The sequence below is a fragment of the Polypterus senegalus genome, chromosome 3 (genome assembly GCF_016835505.1).
Source record: "Polypterus senegalus isolate Bchr_013 chromosome 3, ASM1683550v1, whole genome shotgun sequence".
Classification (NCBI taxonomy): domain Eukaryota; kingdom Metazoa; phylum Chordata; class Cladistia; order Polypteriformes; family Polypteridae; genus Polypterus; species Polypterus senegalus.
Genome location: NC_053156.1, coordinates 113,554,900 through 113,579,657, shown reverse-complemented (window position 1 = coordinate 113,579,657; position 24,758 = coordinate 113,554,900). Strand labels below are relative to the sequence as shown.

Here is a 24,758-nt window from a genome sequence, read left to right as displayed (position 1 = left end):
ATACTTAATGAAGTTTTAATGAACTTAACTTAATTTAACTTAATGAAGTTTTGAGACAAGATGTGTAGATTGAATAAAAAAAAGGTAGGTAACTGCAGTACATGGGAGAAGCTGTAGGCCTATTTATCCACTCAAGGAAAATTAACCAAGAAGGAAAAAAGAGAAATGTGAATTATAAAAAGTAATCAAATTAAGAACTGACAGAGGAAAACAAAACAGTTTCTTGAGACAGCAGTAAGTAAAATATAATGGGTGTGGAGATCTGGAATATTTGAAAAAGCTATCTTAAAATATAAAGAATGCATGAAAATCTACAGACACATAGTACAGGATGGAATGCTTACAGTAGGAGAAAATGATATGCCTTGTAGAAAATATTTAGACCCACAATTGGTTTTCTTACAAACAAAAGTTAGATTTTTTACATGGTTAACAGAACACACTTTATATTGTGATGTGTCATATTCATTTTATCACAATATAACAAAGAAAAACAAACAAAACAAAATCTGAAAAATCCAGCCTTGAAATATACTGCACACACACCTTTAAGTTTCCTTATGCATTTAATATCTGGTAGTATCCTTCTTCCAACAAATACAGCCTTATGTCTGTTATGATATTCTGTAAAATTTTTTTCACATTTTGGAGGTTTGGCTTTAAGGTACTCAGTCTTACAAAACAACTCTAATTGGGAAGAGGAGGTGAACTGTAATCTTAAATCCTTGCCCTGGATTTCTGAATAGGATTTTAATCAAGACTTTGACTTGGCATTTCAATTTCATTTTCAATATAAGATCTGACTTTGTTTATGGTATTGTTAAAGTACAAATCGCTGTACCAGCTTCACATCATTTGTAGACTATACTGTACAATGTTTATGCTTCACCAGTTCTCTCTCTTTATGTTATTCCATTCATTTTACCCTCAGTTTTGACAAGTTCCTATCAATGAAAAGTAAAAAAAAAAACAAGCTTAATGCTGCTACAACCATATTTGTAGGGATAGTTTTTTGTAAGGGATGACCTAGGCTCAGTTATATTTAAGGCTTTATAATTACACGTTTGGCTCATTAGATGGAAGACCTTTTTTTAAACATTTTTTCTGGGGTATCACATGTCTCGTGTGAACTTTTTTCAAATATAGTTTCTTTCTCACAACTGTAATGTACTGTATTTCATACACTGGTTGTATACCCAAATAGCTATTGACTATCATGGGTTTTCCTATTTCAGTTAAGACATGCTGGGAACCCTTGAGACTTACTTTTGGCCTCTTGGTTCTCTCACTAATTGTCTTGTTACTTGCCTTCTGTGTTTTGTGGATTCTGGATATTTTTAAGTGACATCTATATTAATCAGTGTTACATGATACATACAGAACATTTTTTATCATCATTTAACCATAAGTGAATGTTGTTTAAATAAACGCAGGTGAAGGAGTCCCATGAAGAGAGTATTCAAATTCTAATTGTAATACTTTCAAAGCTGTGATTTTTCAGTTATGCATTGTATTTATTTTTTTGTAAATGTAAATATGCATTTTGCTAACCATACAAAAATCATTTGAATATGTTGTAGCGTTCATTTGCAACACTGAAAAATGTGATAGCAGTCTGAGATGATTAAAATCTTTTATATAAAGCACCGATTAACTTATTTTACATTCTTGTTTAACTAGAACACGAGTGATTGACGGTTATGTTTGACCTTGATTTAAACTAAGTAGCTACCACAAATTCCATACATTGGGCAAAACGAGGTTTTGCAGAACTTAAAAAAAAAACAAAAAACATTAATTGTCATTAATTGCTGAGTATTTTCATGTCATCTTCCTGATTTTTCTTTTAAATATTAAATTATCTTGGGATGTAATTCTTAGCATGATCATGACAATATAAAAAATATAAATGCTGTATGCATTCAATTAATTTTAACATTTATTGATTCAGGTCTGATACAAAACAAATACATACACACAAAACACTTCACCTACTCTTTACAATAACTAACATACATAACACCCGGGAGTAGGTACAGATATTAAAGAAAGAAGCCAAATGCACCAGTGGGTCACAGGTTATATAAAGAACTCAAGAGTCTTTGCAAGTTAACAACAAAGATAAAAAAGTGTCCAGTTTATTGTGAAGAGTACATAATATGGTAAAATTCTTACTTTCATTTCTGATCAGTAAGCAACATGATGCCACTTTTGGTGTTATGTTTATTACTTGTCAAAAGTGGACCTACTTGACCAGAAAACAGTGATGATGGCTTTTTTTTTTCTCTCTAAATCACACTCTCCCTTCAGGGACTGAAATTTTATAAGCATGTCATCTGTAAAAAAAACTTAAAAAGCAACTTATTAAAATATTACATTTGCTACTTTCAATGCCATGTTATAATCACATAAACTGTGCTATTATATTGTATGTGGCAAGAAACTAATAGAGTGGGTCCAAATGAAAATATTTCATGATTTACTTTATACTTCAGCAAAGCTTGGGATAAAAAAAAGAGAACAGTTGCCTATACGTTAGAATCTGGAAAACAGGCTGACAATTTGGTTTAACTATTGGTTTTGAGAAAGTAAAGTAAAATACCACTGACTGCAGCCATTCAGGTCATTCTTAAAAGCAAATACAAGAAAAACTTCTTAGTGAAGAAACAAGTACACTTGCTAGCGATTGAATACTCTTTATACATGAGCAAAACACAATATATGAAAAGGATGACTATACACATATATCGAGCATCTTACTACTTCAAAGCTACAGAGTCATGAGGGACATTTTAATAGTCAAAGTTTCTTAACCCTGAAAAATATAAGTTGCACACAACTTTTTAAAGCAAAGCAAATGCTTTCTAAATGCAGCTGTGAGGACTTGTTATTATAATCAATACTATAAGGGATCTAAGAGAAATATTCAAACATATTTTGCTTTGCACCTTGTGTTTTTAACCAGAGACTACCTTAAAAATCTGTTGTTGGAAATCATGGGTTCAAACATGTAATTACAATTCACCACTCAGATTTAGATCAGAAAAGCTTTTGTTCTCAATCATATACATAAAGGTAACTCTGATATGAGAGCATATTGTTAATGAGCTACTTAGAGTTTTAATTTAAAACAAATCAATGCATCTCCCAGCAGACCTATAAAGTCAGTACAAGTTACCATTTTGGGCACCAAGTACACTGTTTTAAAAAGGTCTCTGTTAACACTACTTTTGGGAGCACATCATATATTTACACTTTTAGTACATATTTTGTTGCATTTGTGAACTGCTGCTTCAAATCAGAGGTGGGGATGATAGTAAATAAACAGCTCAAATTTGATATGGCCAAAGGCCGGACCCCCAAGTACGGAAGTAGTGCTGACTTATCTGGACCTAATTTCCCAGAAGCATAAAGAACCAACTTGCTTCACCTTTTACTTAAGAACATAAAGTACATTATTTACAAATAATCTACTTCTACTGTCTAAATCTATTACACTATATAAACTTTAAAATAGAAAGATAGAGAGCTGTACACAAAAGTGCAATTTAGGACAATGTGAGCCAGAAGACGCTCTACTTACTATAAGATGCATGGATATTTAAACACAAATGCACTGACAAGGTATTAAAAAAATAAGTCATTCTATACATGAGACGTATTAGTGCACTTTTTTGTTAGGTAGTGCAAAGAAAAGAAAAAGGTAAATCTCATAGATTGATTTTTAGGTTTACACCAATTCTGTCAATTATCAGAAGAATAATTATACAATGATAATATACAGCATAATATTAATTAGTTTACAGCAATTATCTTAACTGAGTTATGCAGTGGGGAAGATATGAAATGCATTTAGGTGTAATTAAGTCATTGACTTATTGCCAAAAGGGAAAGCTCAAGAAGCTAATGTCTGGACTTGTTAAACTTTCCAGATGTTATTTGGGAAGGTCCAGTGGAAATATCACTCAACAGTGGAGGAATTTTGGAGCAATCACAGGAGCTTTGAAAATGTCAGTAATCATTTTTCTTTTTTTTTGACAAAAGGAAAGCAAAGTAGCTTAAAAAAATGGGTTATTTGGTTTTTTATACAGTTTTCCCATAATTCCTAACGTGGAACATAAATATTCATGGTTCAGCTACAATAAAACAGTTGTACAATTTTACTATAAATAATGACATTTTAAGTTTCACAATTGCCATTTTCCAACAGATATAATATCAGAAAAAGTAGCTGTTAAATCATTTTAAAACACTGTTAAAAAGCTAGTCAATATATAAGTGACAAGAATCATTTAAAGGAAAAGAAATTAAATCTAGATTTATGATGTTACTAAAAGACTTGGTGAACAAGCCAAGACAATTCAAAAACAAAAGTAGATATTAATTTTTATCTACCCAATGGCATACTTCAGAATTCCAGGTTTGTTCTATAGGGAATTGACATACAGAGCCTCGGATATAAGTTCTAGAGATGCATAATGACCAGAAAACCAGAATATTAATTTACACATTCATACTTCATTTACAATTAATGAGATTGACTGCCTCTTTAGAATGTTTCTATTGGAAACCAACATGAACATGAGTAATCAAAACGAATGAATTACAAAATTCCAAATTTGCATAAATGATGCATTATTAAATACTCAGCATAAAGTTCAACACCGGTTCACTCTTAAATAACATGTTTACATTATTAATATTTTTGCTGAGGCTTTATACGCAATAATTTTTATGAACTTAAAGGATATTTTCTTAATACTTGAAACAAAATATAATAACTTATCTTTTAATAAGTACCAATAATATTGTACATGCCTTAAGTTAGTTAAGACGTGGCTTTATTTGTCAACTCCAAATTTTTCAACTAAAAACTGTTAAAAATAGCAATGCAAAGATCACTGATAAACATAAAACTGACATATTGAAATGCTATATGATTTAAAAAATTTAAAACAAATTTGGTTTACTTAAAATAAATAAATGGCTAACTAAATAACAGGTTTGATATTCTAAAATACAGACTACATAATAACCAACTGAAAAAAACTAGTAAACAGTTAACTTTTTAACTAACTTGCAATAATTAACCAATAATTATTCCTGATTCTACTGCCTCTGTATTCAGGTTTGTTAATGGAAACATCAAAATTACTTTGTTCTGTCAAGCTAAACAGTTTTGCTTATAAGCTTGTTAAAGCTAGGATTAATGACATTTTGTGGTGTAAATAACACCACATTCTCAAACTCTGAGAGCACTGAGAACATGGCAGGAAACAGCTATTAAAACCCAGGACTCTGGATGCTGGAAGAATACTGCAGTAGGTGAAATAAATGCTAATAATAAATAAATAATAATAATAAATGTTAAACAGAGAGCGGCTGAACAGAGATTCAAATTCTATTTTCTAGAGTAAGAGCAGCACTAATTACTATACCACCATGCCACCCAAATAATATCTCTCCCATTACAAGTTATGATAAAAATTTAAGTTGAAATACAACAATCACTTCTCTTATAAATACTTCCTAATTAATGGCAAAACAATCACTTGATTGGAAAGATCCAGATCATAAAATGATCTATGTTAATTGCCATAATTGTTGGCAAGCTACATTTGATCAGACTAATCTAGGTGGGATCATGCGTTAATATTTTATTTTACATTCTATGAAAATGCCCTGTATTGATGACAAAAGCAATGTATTTGATTACAAAAACAAAGTATGTATTTGAGTTAAAATCCAATACCTTTTAATAATTCAAATGAGTTCCATTTATACATAAATGCATAAAGTTGAACTGGGGGTGCTAGAGTGTAGTTTAGGCTCCCATATACAATGTAAATGGGCTCAGGCGAGGGGGTTTGGTAGCATATTAGGGGCTCACCAGTCTTGTTCTATAGTGATTATTGTATGGGGTGCAGGAGCTGCTTGGGCTAGTAGAGGTAGTTGTTGTGTACAGGCCCAGAAATGATTGCCATAATTCTCCCAGAAGTAGCCAGGGTTTTAAACTCCCTACTGATCAATAAGCAACAGAGCTTGAAGCTGGGAGGTGAGACAAAGTTAAGGACTCAACTAGCAAAAAGAAGATAAGCTAGAGTATAGAAAAAGAGTGTTCTAGTATAAAGTGAGTAGAGAGCGTTCATTAGAATACTTCACACTTCACATGGTAGTCAGTGATTTTGGCCTTTTACCATTGTTCCTTTTGGTTATACTTCATACACCCCCCTTTTCTGTTAATCTTCCCATATAATTAAGTCTCTTTATATTTTATACATTCAGTCTCCTAGGTTCTTCCTGGTTTTTGGGATGAATCACTCCATGTTCCATCCACAGTGTACATATGGTACTGAAATTAGCTATCATTAAAAAGAATGATGGATGGTGAGATATTTACATTTGTAAAATCCAGCAGAGTAAACTGATACTATATCAGTTACTGCAGACCAAAAATATGGTTACGATTTTGTCATACGAAAATATTAAAAACAGTTTTTGATCAAAATGAAAAGTACAATAAAATAAAATGTAAAACACCACAGATGTTTTACTATAATTAAGATAATTTTTCATTCTAAAACAAGATGTCAGAAATGTTCTTAGTTAATTACCACCAGTGGTGTAAATAGGACTGCTTAAAAAGTAACATTACAGTTAAACACTTTTTCTATAGGATAATCAAGTATTACCTTCAGGAAAAAGTGATTTATAATATCCTGTTTGCAAAGGGCAGAGTAAAACAAAGAGAGAAGTTGGGCTTGTATGTTTAAATTATAAAGATAGTTAATGATATTTCCAAAGTACTCAGAACAACAGAATTGGAAAATGTTTTTAAATATTCTAACCTGTGTACCAGCTACAGCTTTGCTAGAAATATTGATTATTAATTTTCCTATCTATATAAATCTGGTTTTTTGTACAACTCAGCTAAAAACTGAATACCACTAAGACTTCACAAGATAAATTAAGTTAATTTTGCTAGATACGTATAATGTTTAAATTGCACAGAAAAACAGAAACACATTATTACATTTTCAAAAAATTCAAACTAAATCAGTATCAGCAAACAAAAGAACAATTAAAGTGCAGTTTGGAACTTATTCTGTACTGTCAAACACAATCTCTACTTTTTAGGGAACAAGCTTGTTGACCTTTGTCTGAATTGCCATAGGCTTTAGATGCTTTCCTTCCTGTCAAATTAAGCACTGCCATTATTTTTAATGTCATGCTTACTCTTCCAGTCTGAGATTTTTTCAGTCATGACCAGGCAGTGAAACCCAGCAATGAGCTACAAAAATCTAGAACTATTTTCACAATAATTGAAAAATAAATAATTGGGGGATATGCATGTGACAATGCAGGTTCTACTCCATGCTCCCATCTCCCTTCTGGGAGCCTCTTGAACCTGACACTGTCAGTAATGTAACCGGATAAGATGGACACCAAACGAAGCAAGGGGAAGGTGCAATTGTTAGCAGCTGAAAGAAGACGTACAAATAACCGACAAATAATTAATTACTGCAAACAGCATGCAATGTAGTATCACAAAAAAATTCATATTTATTCTGTATATGAACCTGAAATAAATAATAAAAAGAAAGGAAAAACAGCATTTTTAACAGTATTTTTTTAAAACAATACTGCTAAACCTTGGAATTCCAAACCTTCACTCAGATTCAGAATACAGAGAGATGGAAACTGTCAGTTGCAAGAATAAATGAAAACATGAAATACAAAAAAATTAAATGATACGATAGAATAAAAGATAAACACATATACAAGTACTCTGTTAATAGCAATTGTAAACAATAAAATAATCAGCTAACGCAATTGCACACTAACAAAAGGTGACTGAAATGAAATGTTCAAATTTTAGAAATGAATAGAGAAGCATTTTAAAAGTATTTTACAAATTATTCGAAGTTACTGATGCAGAGTAACTGAAAACAGACTTTATAAGTTTAATAAAAACTTGGGGGACCTGGACAATAAACTGTTCATTGGAGGAAGTTTGAAACGATCCAGTGGTCATGATTTAGCATACGAGTAACAAAAACTGCCAACAGTCAATAAGGGTTTTACAAATAAAAGCTAATGTGTATCTCATTTCACAAATGGAGAGGACTATCCAACTTTATTATAGTGAGTATTATAACTGTAAACAATAATAAATCTATTCACAGAGAGACAGAATGAATGCAGAAGCTTAAGAGTAGTAACTGCAGTATGCATATAGAATTTATCACCATAATGAGTGATGCCTCAAGAATTATCTTCCTTATATGCATAGGAAAGCAAGTTTTATTTCTAGAGGAGATGGGTATTAAATGGGTATGGTACTATTACACTAAGCTAAAAATACCAGGTAACCCTGTTTCCAGAACAGTCTTCATCTTCTCTTGAGGAATACAAACATTATATCACATCCTAGGACTGCTTCTGGATTTTATTCCAGTGGGCTGTTCTTGGTATACCAACTGTGAGATTCATCCAGGAAGCATCCTTATTACATTCCCAAGTTACCTCAACTCCCTATGCAAGACATTACAACACTGAATTACAACACTACCTGTTTTATTGTTGATACTTTGATACTGTGACAAAATTATTTTAATTTGTTCTTCTGAAAACAAAACTAGTTTCATCACAAAGGTATTTTCAATGGTCTGAAGATAGCAAACATGGTTTTAAAGAAAAAAACTAAAAACTAGACTGTAGGTGGAGAACAGTTAAAGTATTTAGCTGACAGCATGTAATAAAACCACTAAAAATATAAGAAACGTCTTCAATTGAATAGATGGAAAGAGAAAGAGCCCCAACTAATATAGTGTTTATAACAATGGCAATGGCATATTATATATCAAAATTATGAAAAATTTCACCTATTATTAACAGTATAGATTTTTAGTCAGATAGCACATAATAACATATTTCAGAGTCATCTACAAAATATAGCAGCGCTGGGCCATTTTTTCTTGTGTGCTCTGATTTAGTGATTTCAACTCAATAAAACAATGGGAAATTCAAACTTATCCACATATATGACATTGTAAGGGTTTTCTGTTGGTCATGCAAAACATGTGCACCCCTGGCCTTTAAATAGCTGGACCTTGGTCTCAAATGTGACACAGGCATGATATGGATGTCCAGGTCACAGCTGCCCTGAAATGACTTAGGCCCTTCTTTCAGGGGCATGAATTTCCTGAAAAGAGATCCACAGCTGTGTGCAAACAGAATGGTGGCTCAGGAACGCGGTGAAAGTGTCATTGCTGGAATGGATCAAACACCCGTGACAGTGACAAGAACGTCACAGTGGCACATCCACAAAAAACTCCCAGGACAAAACAAACTCATACACTCCATCACAGTGAGGCACATTCTACACGTCAATGACAGACATGTCAACTGAAGGACACAAAATGTATGCGTTACAAACAATGACCGTTTCCTCTGCAACCTTACACTCCACTCACAAAACAAAGTCATACAAACCGTTTCTGCCAAGAAAAACAGCAGCATTTGTGATCTTTCCTCAACTCCAGTTTATTAGTAAGAGCAGTTTCACAGATGAGTAATGATAAATAACACTGCGACACACACACTAAAGCAAAAGATCAGCCTGAAATGCCATAGGAACTGTAAGAACAAATGATTTAAAACACATATGTATTATCAACAGCTCCATATTTTAACATCCATGTCAGCCTCTATTGATAATCCTCCACAATAAAGTGCATATACTGTATATTCAAATGAGTTCAGGATGAGGAAATGGAAATAATACACACGCATACTGTTCAAATGAAAGGCTTAAGCAAACACTTTCATGACCTACAAATACAGATATTGCTCCTCAATTTCTTACAAAAGTACAGGATTTCATTTATGCACACAGCCCATATGCCCAGCCATACACAGTGGAATGGGGGGTATCAACCACACCAAGACAGCATATTTTTAACCTATACTGATGTGCCAGAAATTCCAGTGAGAAAATATACAGTTTTGCTCCATAAAAACAATCCCTAAACTATGCAGTTTCTCAAAAGTCAAATTCATACATCTGACCCAGCCACACAACTATTTAATCTGTATACCCCCCTCTCCCACCCCATATATTCATCCCCAACCTTATTGCAATCCTGATGTAAAGACTACAACTCCCATTACTCTCTGCAGCAAATTACTTCAACGCCCACAGTTTCAATACGAGCACAGATGAAAATGTGATGTTATCAGAGTTCATAGCTTTCATGCTTTTTCTTTTTTCAACCACTTTGTGATAATTTCATTATCTTTGCTAGATTACAGCTTTCATCTTACAGTACATCTTTTTCTTTCGTCATCGGTTGTGTTTATCCATTGCATATATTAAAGACACTTCTCCTGCCTTTACCTCCATCTACAACATTTTCAAAGAAACATATAAGTCCAAAACTGGCTTATGTAGTGCTGCCAACCACTACCTATTATGATGTAATAGCTGGCATCATCTATGTAGCGAGATTCACCCCAGCCACTTGCTCAACCATGCACTTCATTTTACTGTGTACTCCACACCTGACAATAACCCTAAAACACACAGTCTTTTGTTTTTCAAAAAGCCAACACTGTTGCCCACCTGCATATCACTATTAACTTGCCAATACACATACACAACAACTAGCATTAACACACAGCCACACTCTGGCTAGTACACTGGCTTGGAAATAATGCTGAGTTATCAGACACTTATGAGTTAATACTAATAAAATTACTTTTGGTACTTCAAGAAATGTGATGGCAGTACCCAAATGTTAAGTTATGAAGTTACATAAGATGTACTCTAGGGCTTGATACTTTCTCCACTACAATAGTTTTTAAAAAAAAAAAAAAAAAAACACAACAATACTCACCTTAAAAGACACTAGTGTTATCGATCAGTTCTACTGAAGTATTACGAAACACAACATGAACAATAACAGCTTAGCTTTAAATGAGGATAAATGAGAAATTCTAATAGTGGAAATATTCCAGACTGTAAGAAGAGAACTCATAGGTTCTGAAAAATTGGTGAAGTTCAACCAAAATGCAACTTAGACTTTTATTAATACTACCCTTTAACATTCAATTGCATTTTCTACAGCCCCTTTTTTGAGACAATAAATAAGGAAATGAAGCATCTATTTGTCTCTATTCAACTACCATTTGCATACTGTGATAATTTATTCACAGTCTACAAAACTATTATTACATTAAAACAGAAAATACTACCATCAAGCAATGAATATTTCTAGCAAGAAGCTAACACAAAATGGAACTGCAAAAATAATCAGAAGATAAACTGTACAAAAATATAGAGCAACACCTGTTCTTCAGTCTAAAAAATTAAAATCCAGTTAGACTTAAGGTCAATTTTAAAATTCTCATGTTGTCAGATATTTCTTGAAAACTAAAAAATTGCCACTTATTTGAGTAAATAATAATTTTCAATTCTATTTCTCTTTAAGTATCTGTCCGTTCTTGGTGTGAATTCTCATTTGACCAAGATATAAGAGTGACTGACGACCTCAAAGAATTTTACAATTACAGATACAGGATACAAGTGTGATCGATCAATAGACAGACAGAAAGACTGATAGATAGACAAAGCCTGGAACACAGACAAAATTGCCAATTTGTTCAGGTTCATAAATGAGGTCAGGAGCAGGAACTGAAATAGCAACCTTGTAGTTTAGAGGCCAGAATTTTCCTGTTATTAAGAACTGGTTCATTTTCTCAAGGAATGCTATTAACTAAAGTTTTCGCTTTCAATCCTCAGCTTATATGAGGCCATGTACTTTGTTAAGTGGAACTCATGTTAGGATGCGTCTGAAAAACTTGTACATGTACTCTGACCTCAATCAGTGAAGAAGAAGAGAATTATGACAGTTATAGAACTCTTATAATTGCAAGTATATAAGCAGAAAGAAATCATCTTTAGCAGTTAGACCATGGCCCCTCTTCAAAATGAAATGCCTGTAAAACACTGCAAAATGAATTTAAAAACTCTGTTTAATATGTACAATTTTAAGGGAAATGCAATGTTTTCAAATGCTCAGCTTTTGCCAAAAACAGTTATGCCTGACATAGCCTTTTCCCTGAAAAATGCTTCAAGTACAGAGTTGGCAGAGAAATACTATTGAGCATTTTCTTAGCACTTCTGAAGTTTGGAATCTAAAATCTATCCTGCTACAAATTAAATATAAATAACTAATCACCTAACTCCCTAAGAGGTATGACCTCATAGTAATAAATGAGAAATTATACTGCAATTAGTTTGATTTTTTTTATAAATAACAATGTTAGAGAAAATCACCACAGTCAATATTTATAATAAACATCAATAAAACAGATTAGTATAAACAAAGAGCTTGAAAAAAGGACTTTTTGAAAAAGAGGCCACAATGCAAATTTTTATTTTTGATAATCTTATGTTAACAAACCATTTGTTTGGAAAAATACTAAATGCAACTGTATGATGCAAAGAATAAAAAATTAAACAATTATTCACACACTGGGCACAGACAAAAAATCGAGATCTTCAAAGAGTAAAGAGAAAAAAAACTGCTCTTCATGTAATGATGTCCAAAGTATAAAGTTTACTTTTCAAAAAGGCACACATACCTGTACATTTTTTAACAAACCTAGCATCCGTTTATCTTTTCTAACAGATTTATCAAACCTTCCTAAGTGAACCAAGAATGCCCAAAAAAGACACAGTAAAAGCAGTAAGAGCATTGTTTGTGCTGAAGGCAGTGTTCTCCTAACCTGTATAGTTTAATAGTGTCACCTGTCCTCAAAAGAAAAAAAAAAATCACCCTCTGCACTTCAGTATCCCTATAAATATATATATTAAAATTAAAATAAAAAGGGTTTACTCATAAATGAGACACAAAAGTTTTTGGAATGAAAGTTGTCATGATTTTGTGTCATCTCGAGCCACAAAATAGCATTCAAATTTGTACCTTGAAGAAACAAAAAAATAAAAATAAAAAAAACACACACACAAACACAGAAAAGGCACAGATTAGAACTACAGTACCAGAACAGAAAAGATAAAGTACAATTAATGAATTTTGAAGCTTACAGCTAATATATTGTTAACTGAACATTTCATAATAATCAAAGCAATAACGATATAGACACTTAAAAACCAAAGAGAATGTGAATGCATTCCTTAGCAAACAAAGCTCTATGCCACAGTATTACTGAAAATTCAAAAGCCAGCGCAGTCACCTGAACATTACCAAAAGTTTTCATGATCACAAGATGTGTTTTAGGCTGCACTGATTTGCAGTAGAACCTAAAAACACTTATAAGTCTGCATAGTTTTTCAGATGAATGCCTTCTAGAAGCATTGTGATATATGCCTAGTGTAGATATGTTTTACTCAATATTTAGTAGTAGAAAATATTTACTGGAAAATAAGAAACAGGATATCTGTGTTGACAAAATTCACCAAGTTCAGGAACATCATGAATTTGAAAAAGGATGATTAAATAAACAACACATGGCTTTGTATATTTATGCAACAGTGCAATTATGATCCCAAATGGTTCAAGTTTGGCTTGTTAAATATATTTCTTTAACCACAATTTTTAAGTACAGGTTATAAAAATTAGTTGTCAGTTTTGAACATTAAAATGTTTACCAGGTCACATGTTGTTCAACATCTGATATTTTGTAACACAAAATCACTATGGAAATATAAATGCATAATGGATATGTTCTAACCATGACTGTATATTGTTTAACACTAATAAATAAATAAATCTATCAATATACACAAATACATATTATATTATAGTACATTTATATTTAAATTACAAGTTACCATCTTATAATCAGATGACACATTCCTTTTAATATCTCTCATATTGTTTTTTTTAATATAAATTTTAAATATACTCAGTCACTTTCATTCAAGGGAAAAAGCAAAACAACATATTAAAAGGAAATTTGGCTATATTTGCAATATTATGCAAATAACAAAACAGTTATTCTGGTTTAATCTTCAAGACAAAGCACATAATGAATCTCTTTAGGAGAAACAGTTCTGGGATAACTCACCAACATCACACTTCAATTTTTTGCAAAGCAAACAAATATTTTTAATGAAACAAACTGCACAATAGCGCTCATACAATTGGTTCATAACAGCTCACTGAAGTATCCTAATAATGTATACTGTAACACTGCACATATTAGCAAAGCTTATCCATGTGCATGAAAAGCTCTGACAAATGAATTGCCAAGAGAACTTAAAACTTTATGATCACTTTTTATTCACCAGTCTCATGTGGCTCACCTGGCTACTCCCTCACTTGAAGCCCTCTGAACATATAAGTAACAGTAATCTGACATTCTCCTATCTCTGAACCACCAGGATTGCCAAGGCCTATGCTTTTATCCAGGTGTTCTAGTCTCCAGAGAGGCCTATCCCTTTAGCTACTGATAACACCACCCATGACTGCTATGGCATGCCTTTGCAAAAAGCTATCAAAGGAAAACTAAGTTAATACAAATATATAATACTACAACTTGTGACATTCTAGACTCAAAGTCTCCAGATTAGTTGCAGACATCTGTTGTGTTGCCATTGTTATTTTTATTGTATGTATAGTCACCCATTTTATTACTATATGCTGCTGATGAATAGGCATGATTCTATGTATCCTAACAAGCATGTTAAGGTATATTTAATATGTATTTACACACACAATCACGTAAAGTATATACGGTACATGTTAGTGGGGGTGAGAGGAGGAACAGACAAAGAGAGAAATAAAAGACATATTATTTTTGGTTACCTCTTTGCTACCACAGTTCAACACAATCTCACCAAACATAGAGAGAACAGTCACTCACTCTCACAGTACAAAACAGTAACACATAGCCAAATGCTTATGCTTCCCATAACTTCAGATTCTGTTCTTAACAATAAAAATGTACCTGAATCTACTTTTTCTATTATTCCTATCCACAATTTAAAACATTCAACAAATGATAACAGTGACTTAGAGTAAACCCATCCCCTACAGCAAATTAACATTTATGTCATTGAGCGGTGTAGAATGTAGGTTTTCTTATGGCATATTTCTGGATTAAAATGTTGGCTGACTAAATTATGTGCAAATAACATACATCTCAGAAAGGCCTGTCTGTTTAAAACCTGTTAAAATGACACTGACAATTGACAGAAGGTTTTTGTTTGCTATTTAAAACCCACATCCAGGCATCCCATAGTAAAGACAGATTGCCACAAAACTCCCTTGGTTCTTCCTTTCATATTATAAAAAGTGCTTGTAATGACCAAACACATTCTGGAATGCTAGATTTCAGCCTCTTTCACATTTAATCAATTTTGCAGATTAAAACCATTGTAGAATGTGATTCAGATAAGTAGCTAAAATTATACCCGGCTGCACTGAACAATTTTACACTACTTACATAAATTCCACACTATATAAATAATGTGCTGTACTCCTCATGATTAGATTATTGTTCCATATGGTTTTCTCCCCACAGCTATGACTGATTAATTAATAGAGGTACATTCTTCAATACAGTTATGCATGGACATGTTATGACTATAGTTTATTTAAAAAACTGTAGTTTAAAAGAGGTTTGATTGTATACTATATTGCCAAAAGTACAGTATGTGGACAGTCCTCTAAACTACTGAGTTGAGGTGTTTCAGTCACACCCATTGTTAAAAGGTGCACAAGCTCAAGCACATAGCCATGCAATCTCCAATGAAAAACAATAGCAGTAGAATGGGTAACACTGAAGAGCTCTATGACTTTAAATGTGGCACTGTTATAGGATTCCACCTTTGCTATAAGTCAGTATGTGAACTTTCTACTCTGCTAGATCTGCCTTGGTGAACTGTAAGTGCTATTATTGTGAAGTGAAAGCATCTAGGAGCAACAACTACTCAGAGTCAAAGTGATGCACCACACAAACTCACAGAGTTGGGCGACCAAGTGTTGAAGCACATAATGCATAAAAATCGCCTATCCTCTGTTACATCACTCGCATTAGACTCTGGATTAATGGGAACATGTTCTCTGGAATATGAAGTGCTTCAGTATCTAGCAGTCTGATCTGTAATTTGGCAAATGCCTGGAGAATGCTACACCTTCCAGAAGGCACAGATCTCAAGTTTGGTGGAGGAGAGATCATTTTCTGGGGTTATTTTACAGGGATTGGGCAAGGCCTTTTCAGTACCTGTAAAATGTACTGCTAATGCTACACAATATAAAGCCTTTTAATCCTTTGAAGCATACGGGACAAATATGTCCCTCATATTAAAATGCATGCCTGTAGTTTATTAACACGCAATGATGCAAAATGTTTCATAATGGATCCAACAGGTGTCAGGCCACTGCAAAAGGTCATTTATATTGTCCAAGTGCTTCAAGCCGCCATTTTGTGACGAATAGTGTTTTGTTTTTCGGGCGTGCCATGCTAGATATTTCAGGTGAGTTTTTTTTAAATATAAAATTTACTTCTGATCTTTTTTGGTCAAATTTATGAATTCATTTGTGCAGATGCTAAAAATCGATGTAAAGTTGCAAAATATACATAAATATGTATAACATTACATGATATACTTGAAGGGATACATTTGTCACACTGTGCTGTAGGCGTCCATTCTTGAAGGGACACATTTGTCCCAATGTGCTGCATGTGTCGATTAGATATACCAGTGTGATTCACTCATTCGACTTCAGATTCCGGTATGGCACAACACGTCCACATTGATGATGACGAAATTATCTAATATTTGAATGCTGATGACAGCGGGGATGAGATTAACTTGGTACTTGATACAGAAGATCAAGAATTTTTGGAAGGTAATGCTGATGACATTGGAACAGATGTAATTATTGAACCACCAGTGAATGACAAAAATTCGGGAAGTGACAACAATGCTTCTGTAGTTACTTCTCCAGAATCTGCTGTTCCCGGTCCTTCTGGTCACCGTCCAAAGTGGATGAAGTCGGCTGTTGAAACAATGCCAGACACAAATAACTCCTCTCCATCTTTTGCTATGGGTGCTACGCTTGAAGAACGTTCACCTATAACTTTCACATGGCACAAGTCCTATAGACCTTTTCTGTTCAGAGATGACAAGAAACCACAGGCTTATGGTCAAGTTAACATGGACAAAATCTCAGATTCAGAAACTTTGGATGCAATGCCAATACCCCTGAAAATATTTCAAGCAGCTGTGCGACTGGACAAGCTTGTCGACAAAATACTGGTTCCAGAAAGTATCCGGTATATGCAACAGAAAGGAAACACTTTCTCCATTGAACCTGCCAAGACAAAGGCATTTATTGGTATGAATTTGGTCATGAATCACCATGTTCTGCCAACATTATGGTCCTACTGGTCCACACAAATCGACATGGCGGTGCCATATATCGCCCAAGTTATGCCTTTGCAGCGATTCGAGGCTGTTCGAGCAGCTCTGCATTTTATTGATAACAATGGTTGGCATGATCCTGATGATCGAGCATGGAAAGTGTGCCCACTTATCGTTCATTTCAATGCAGCCTTTCAGGACATACTCAACATAAGTGAGGAACTGTCTATAGATGAACATATGATCAAATTCAAAGGCCACAATATTATGTGCCAATATGTAAAAGGCAAACCAATAAAATGGGGCTTCAAAATGTGGTGCAGATGTGATGCTCGTACTGGATATTTATATCAATTTGAACCATATCTTGGCAAGAAAGCATAGCATGTGGAGCATAATTTGGGACAGTCGGTAATCTTGCACCTTACTGAATCATTACCCAGAAAAGGATGCCAAGTATTTTTTGATAATTTCTTCAGCTCAGCGAATTTGCAGTACTTCCTTGCAGAAAAGGACATATAAGCTTGTGGAACGGTTCGTGTGAATTGAGGAAATATGCCGACCTGCCTGCCAATTGATAAGAGCATGAAAAGAGGGGACATTTCTGCTGTTTCCAGTCGTGGCATTGCATGTGTGAAATGAATGGACAGCAGGAGTGTTGCGATGTTGAGCAACTTCATTTTGCCAATTCCTACTACCACCATGAAGAGATGAGTAGCAGGATCAGCTAATAAAGTAGATGCTCGTTGCCCTTTGGTAATTTAGAAGTATAATCAACATATGGGTGATGTTGATCTTATGGACCAGACAAAGGTGACATATGAAGTTGACAGGAAAGCCAGAATAAAATATTACCTTCGCATCTTCTTTGATTTGGTTGACATTTCTGTGAATAATGCATATATAATTTATCTGAAGACCAATGAAGTATACCATTTCCATGACACTCCGATGAAGCGGACTGAATTTCGGGTAGCATTGGCACGTTAACTGATATCTGATTTCTCCTGCAGACAGAGAAGTATTCTGACAAATATCCAAACACAAAGGCATACACAAATGGCAACAAACTCTCGCAAGCCAGAACATGCCATGAAAAAGGTAGAAAAACACAAAAGATGTTATTACTGTGCACAAAAGAAAATTGAAAACAGAACTGACAATGTATGTACATTGTGTGATGTTCAAACTGTTTTGTTCATTTCCATAACAAGTAATAACTGGAAGCATGATCACGGCGCATATAGGGACAAATACATCCCATAATTTTTTAATGACATTATGCATATGCCATTTCTAAAAATGGAATAAATGGTTTCTATTAACTTCTTTGTATATATTTTTCCACAAATTAATATCACCTGATGTGTACTTCTCTTATGTGCGTGGAAGGGTTAAGAAAATTTTGTACTTTCAACTTTGTGGCAACAGTTTGGGAAAGGCCCTTTTGTCTTCTACAATGACTATATACCGGTGCACAAAGCCAGGTTCATAAACATATAGTTTGACAAGATCAGTGTTGAGGAACTCCAATGGTCTATGCAGCGCTCTGACCTTAACCGAGATGAGCACCTTTGGAATGAATTGCAACACCAACTGCAAGCCAGGTCCTCTTGCCAAATATCTGCACTCAGCCTCTCAGATGTGCATTTGACTGAATGAGTACAAATCTCCACAGACATTCCACACAGACACATTCCAAAATCTTGTGGAAAATCTTCATAGGGGAATGGAGGCTGTAACAGCTGCAAATGGAGGCCAATTCCATAAATTATGCTAATGGTTTTGGAATCAGGTGCCCAACAGTCCAACAAGCTCACATAAATGTAATAGTTAGGTGGACTTTTTGGAGGATGGCTTGGAAAGGTCAGTCCTCCTCGAAAGCTACATCTGCAGGAGATGCCAGCTGATCCATCATCTCAAGCTTAGAGTTACTGAACTGGAGCAGGAGTTGGCTGGCCTGCGTTGTAGGAGAGAATTGGCAGACCTGGCCCAGGTGTCTTTTAGAGAGATTGTCTTAAGGTGGCATGGGAGGAGGCCCCAGACCAGACAGGTAGAAATAGAAGTGTCACAGTCACAAGCTGCAAGGCAAAGGGTGAACAATGTACAGGGCCATCAACCTCAGAAACTGGAATGTCAAAACATTTTCAGGTTCTGGTGGAGCTGGATGGTGTCTCTGAGCACTCTAAAGTGGCAGGCAGGCATTAGAAGCCCCAACGAACTACCAATATGCTGTGAAGGAATATGAACAGGTTAGTCGAGGATTGTTTAAGCTAGAGAATAGTAGTGGGATCAGGGAGGTTAAGACTGCCCAGGTTTAGAACTGTACATGAAGGAACGAGCAATACTGTCAAAATAAATATACATAGTAATGTAAATTCTAACCCATATTTTAAGTGCAAAAGTAAAACAAATAATGTTAAAAATATCTTATCTTATGCTAGAAGTATCAAAAATAAAACAAGCAAGTGGGAGTTCTATGAAGCTGAGCATAATTATGATATTAAAGCAAAAACAGAAACCTAGCTAAATATCAAAGATGGGGATGAATATCACATAGATGGGTAAACATTTTTTGCACAACAGCAGGAGTTTGTAGATGTAATCAGACTGGTTTTTAACACAGGATGTAAAAGCACTAACACAGAGGAAGCATGTCCAGATTTAGTATTTTATAAAAATCCACGACAGATTGGAGGGTGTAGAGGTGAACATTGAGAATATAATAGAATTCTTAATGTTTTGGAAGACCATGGATGCAAAGACTAAAACTGCTATGTAGGCCTGGGAAATTAATACATTAACTTTTGCGATTAATGTGGTCTGTTTAACATGTTAAAAAATGTTGCATCCAGGGCTGGCAGCATTTTCGTGTGATTTTTTTTTAACATTATGAAACAATAATACAAAAAACTTAAACCAAAATAAGTCTCTATTACCTCAGCATTTAATTTGCCAGTCTGCCAGGTAGCTTACAGTGCTGAATGCGCCAATATAATCACAAAATTCTATGAAACAGAAGTATAATTATTATCTCTAACCATTATTCTAGTTTGCAGTATCTTTGGTAATATATGCAAATAACACAACAAAACCGTCCAAGTAATGCATGGTGTTAGTTTTAAGTGAGATAGCAACTACAGAGATCTTTTTTGGCATGCCAGGAGCAAAGGTGTAGGTAGAGCAGTGCTTTCCACCCTTATTTCTGTGGTGGCACACTTTTTGTAACCCAGAAAATCCCAAGGCACTCTACCATTCTACCAACCAAAAAAGCATTAAATCTCTTAGTCGTGCTAAACTGTCTGAAGAGGCAGGACAGGGGGAAGCGAAAAAATTCTTCACGCAGAGAAAAACAGACACATGGAATACATACCAAGTAGTGTGGTATATAGTAGGATTTTAGAGACCTTTAAAACTTGACTTGATGTTATTTTGGAAGAATTAAGTGGATAGGAGATAATCTTTATTGGGTAGAATGGCCTGTTCTCATCTAAATCTTTTCTAATGTTCTAACATTATTTACTGAAGAAGACAGGTGTTTCCACTGCATGATTTAGCTCTTGCTTTCTGGCTCACAGTGATGAACCTATGCCACATCTCTGGTGATATTACACACCAAAACACTCACATCTTCTTCATAACGTTTTATGAACCGGGTTGCAGACTCCATGTGCTGTTGTTTGTGTACATCAGTAAGTTGTATGTGTACCCATCTTACGTAAATTTTACATTCCCCCCAAGTCATCATGCACTATGGCACATGCAGATCCATAGCTGATATCCAAATGTGCAGCAACAATAGACAGCATAATTAGCCAAAGTTCTCTGATGAAAGCATTCACTAAGTTTATGTGGGCTTGTAGGATGTTGATGGTTGACCAGATTGAGCTTCATCAGTTACACTTTTTCTTCCTGCTTTAAATCTTTCTACCCATTCATAAACTTTTCATTGAGTCATGCTTTTTTCACTTATGTACTGTGCCAACCTCCTTCTGTGAATTTCAGCAGATTTCACTTCTGCTACCAAAATAAATCTCACTAAGGCGTGTTGATGGTGTAGTCCCGCAATGGAGCGTCAATGTTCATTTAACCTTGGCTTCAACTTGAGTAATGGCAAAGTGCTGTGATGCGTGTGTTTGAACTATCCATAAGAGACTGAGCCAGCTTCAATCTTTTGTGGTTACTGCATAATTTTTCAAATTGCCTTTACTTTTTGATTTACCATCATACATTTATAACTTCTCATTCACATACCATCTGCTTTTAAATTCAGCAAAGGTATTTTAAAAGTATCTATAGTTTAATATACTGTAACTAAGAAGTAGACAACATCTGTTATGAACCATAACTGAAACCAATGACTGTAAACCTTCTACACAAGAATAACAAACAGGATGTAAGTAGTAGCTCACACACCATGCTATCCCGTGACATGAGGATGGAAGCGGCAGGTATTAATAGATTTTTTGGGATTTATTGAGAAAGTCTAAAATGCACTGAACATTGCTACAATGTAAAGGGTAAAATTAACACAAGAACAACGTGACTTATTTTAGTGACACACTTTTTACACAAACCATTTATCAGATGAGTAGCATGGTGGAATAGTGATAGTGCTGCTGCCTCACTGCAAGGACACCTGGGTTCACGTTTCGGGTACTCCCTTCATAGAGTTTGCATGTTCTCGATGTGCCTGTATGAGTTCCCTCTGCAAGCACTAATATCCCCCCACTGTCCAAAGACATGCATGTTAGGTGAATTGGCACTGCTAAATTGGTCCTAGTGTGTGTGTTTGTTCACCCTCCAATGGACTGGAACCTTGTCTAAGGTTTGTTCCTGCCTTGTAACTAGGGAATCCATTCCCGGGAATTCGGGAATCCTGGGGATGACACAGTGCACGGGCATCTCACATGTGAACGGTTTTAGAACAACCAACACTTATTTTTAATAAAACTACTGCAATATGTTGACATCAATAAAAAACTAACCTTATCTACAAGTAGTTAATTCTGTCATATAATTACATGTATCTAGTTCAGGGGTGCCCACACTTTTTTGGCTTGCGAGCTACTTTTAAAATGACCAGGTCGAAATGATCTACCTACATTAAAAACGCTATATATATATATATTTATATAGCTTAGTTTTACTGTCAAATAATGCAAAGAGTACGTGACACGTGTTTCACCCTAATTCTGGGCTCATCAGGCGTACACACTCACTGCACCCCCTCTCGTGGATCGAACCTTGGACATCAGCATCAAAGCCTCTTTACATTGCGCCACGGCGTGTGGTTCGTTTATTTGACAGCATGTAGATCGGGGTAATTACATTCATGGCATTTGTAGTCTGAATCACAATCTGATTGTATGGGTGTTAGAAGAAAGGAGATCTCAGACTGGCCGCCCTGTATGTCAATCAAGTGGCAAATGCCATATGGAGGATATATGATAGACTAACATTTAAAAAAAATTTTTTGAATGCAACGCGATCTACCTGATCAGATACTGATACACTTGTTCTAAACAACACCCGCGCTTGCCGTTGCTCTGAAACACCGCCATTTCAGCTTTTACTGATACGTCCGGTTTCTTGTCATCATTCTGTGATGGCAAGTTTCTTGGCACAGATAATGCGGAAGCAACAGACTGACGCATTGAAATTTCAAGTTGCTGTTCAAAGCTGTTGTCTGACAGTCAATGAAGTCTGCCCCGTCCCAGCATTTGTGAGCTGCAGAGTGCAGACTTCTCCCAGTCCACTGTGCTCAGGGAGACTGACTGCTGCTGGTCTGTTGTTGACTGAATTAATTGGCAACACACTACACCGTGGGCCAATAAACCGTGCCACTTAATTATTTTCAAGTATAACTCTGTTATTTCTTGATCGACTTTTACACTATTACACGCTATATATGCAAGCTTGGCCGTTCCCAGTTTCCTGGGAATTACAGCAGTTTCATTCCCGGGAATGCGCAAATGAAAAATGTCCGGGAATCCCGGGCTCCTGGTAATTGGGATTCCCTACTTGTAACCTATCCTAGGTGGGAGAGGCTTCAGCCCTCCCTGCAACCCTGGTCTGGATTAAGTTAGTTAGAAAATGACATGACATGTAACAGATGTTGAAGAATAAGCTTTCTTTAAATTCACAACCAAGTATTGTGTCTTGACTATGAGCAGCCATTACAGTCAACTTCAATAACGGTAAAATTGTCTTACTAATAACATTTACAGAGTACTATGTCTGCACCTCTGGGAACCTGTTACTACCTCAGCTGTGAGATTACTATAAACAATGAGTGAAGGGGAATAAAACAGACATCTAAAAAGTACATTCCAATGACTGCACATTCAAAACTGTACATAGTATAACTCCACAGTTTGTAATATGGAAAAATAATATATTTTGAACAAAGATTTCTTGCATTAGGTATTGCTAACAAAATCTAAAGGATAATTACATAATGACCTACCTTACAAACTGTATCAATGTCCCAAGGCAATATGGTTTTAAGGTCAATAATCTCACATGACACCCCAAGTTTTTCTTGAGCCATATTTGCTACTTCCTTCAAAACATGAACCTAATGAAATATAGTACAAGATGTTTTGTGATCAAATATAGAAATGACAGCACATAAATTCTGTTTTTCAGTTTTAAATCAGTTTATTACCAGTATACTTTACTATATTTAATACACAGGTATTAGTTACTAAGGAACTCCAAACTAGTGCAATATAAAACTCAAAACAACATTAATTGAAGAAAAAAAAATCAATAAAATGAAAATCTGTCCAAAACAAAGTACAGCATGTTTAGGATACAAATAAACTTTTAACTTGGCTTTGAAATAGTGATGCACTAATTGGCTGTCCCAGAAATCAGTATCGGCTATTTTTTGGTTTTCAAATGCATTTAGCAATTATAATTTAAATGGTCAGAATTTTGTCGGTTTTATGAGATAAAAACTGTAGATCTATCTCATGTTCAAATGTCCACTGTCTGGGTGTAACTTTAAAAGGGAAAAGCTTGACACTTGTGCATTACTTTATCCCGAAAGCCGCAGCACAACCTTTTTTTTCTTAATACTGCTTCTCTTCTGGGATGCAGGTCACCAGCACTACTCAGGTACAGTATGGTGGGTGATTTTCAGTTAAAGTTACTGTGTGTTGCAATATGCAATGTAAAATCTTAAGATAAGGCACACTAGTCAGCTTACAAAGCCACAGTTTTGGGAGTATCCTCAGCCATCATGCAGTAGATTAAATGCTAATATTAAGTATACATATTGAGTATACATATATATAATTTAGGCAGTGTAGTTGTCTTTTTTATTCCTATAACAAAAGATCTTGCATATTCA

General features: G+C 34.8%; 1 protein-coding gene across 1 annotated transcript in view; it reads right to left on the bottom strand.

The window, feature by feature from the left end:
* Positions 1 to 24,758, bottom strand: part of bckdhb (branched chain keto acid dehydrogenase E1 subunit beta) — a 229,741-nt gene that overhangs the window by 84,045 nt on the left and 120,938 nt on the right. The window contains exon 8 of the mRNA XM_039747830.1: positions 23,868 to 23,978. Coding sequence (XP_039603764.1) covers positions 23,868 to 23,978 — 111 coding nt within the window. The remainder of the gene's footprint in view (positions 1 to 23,867; positions 23,979 to 24,758) is intronic.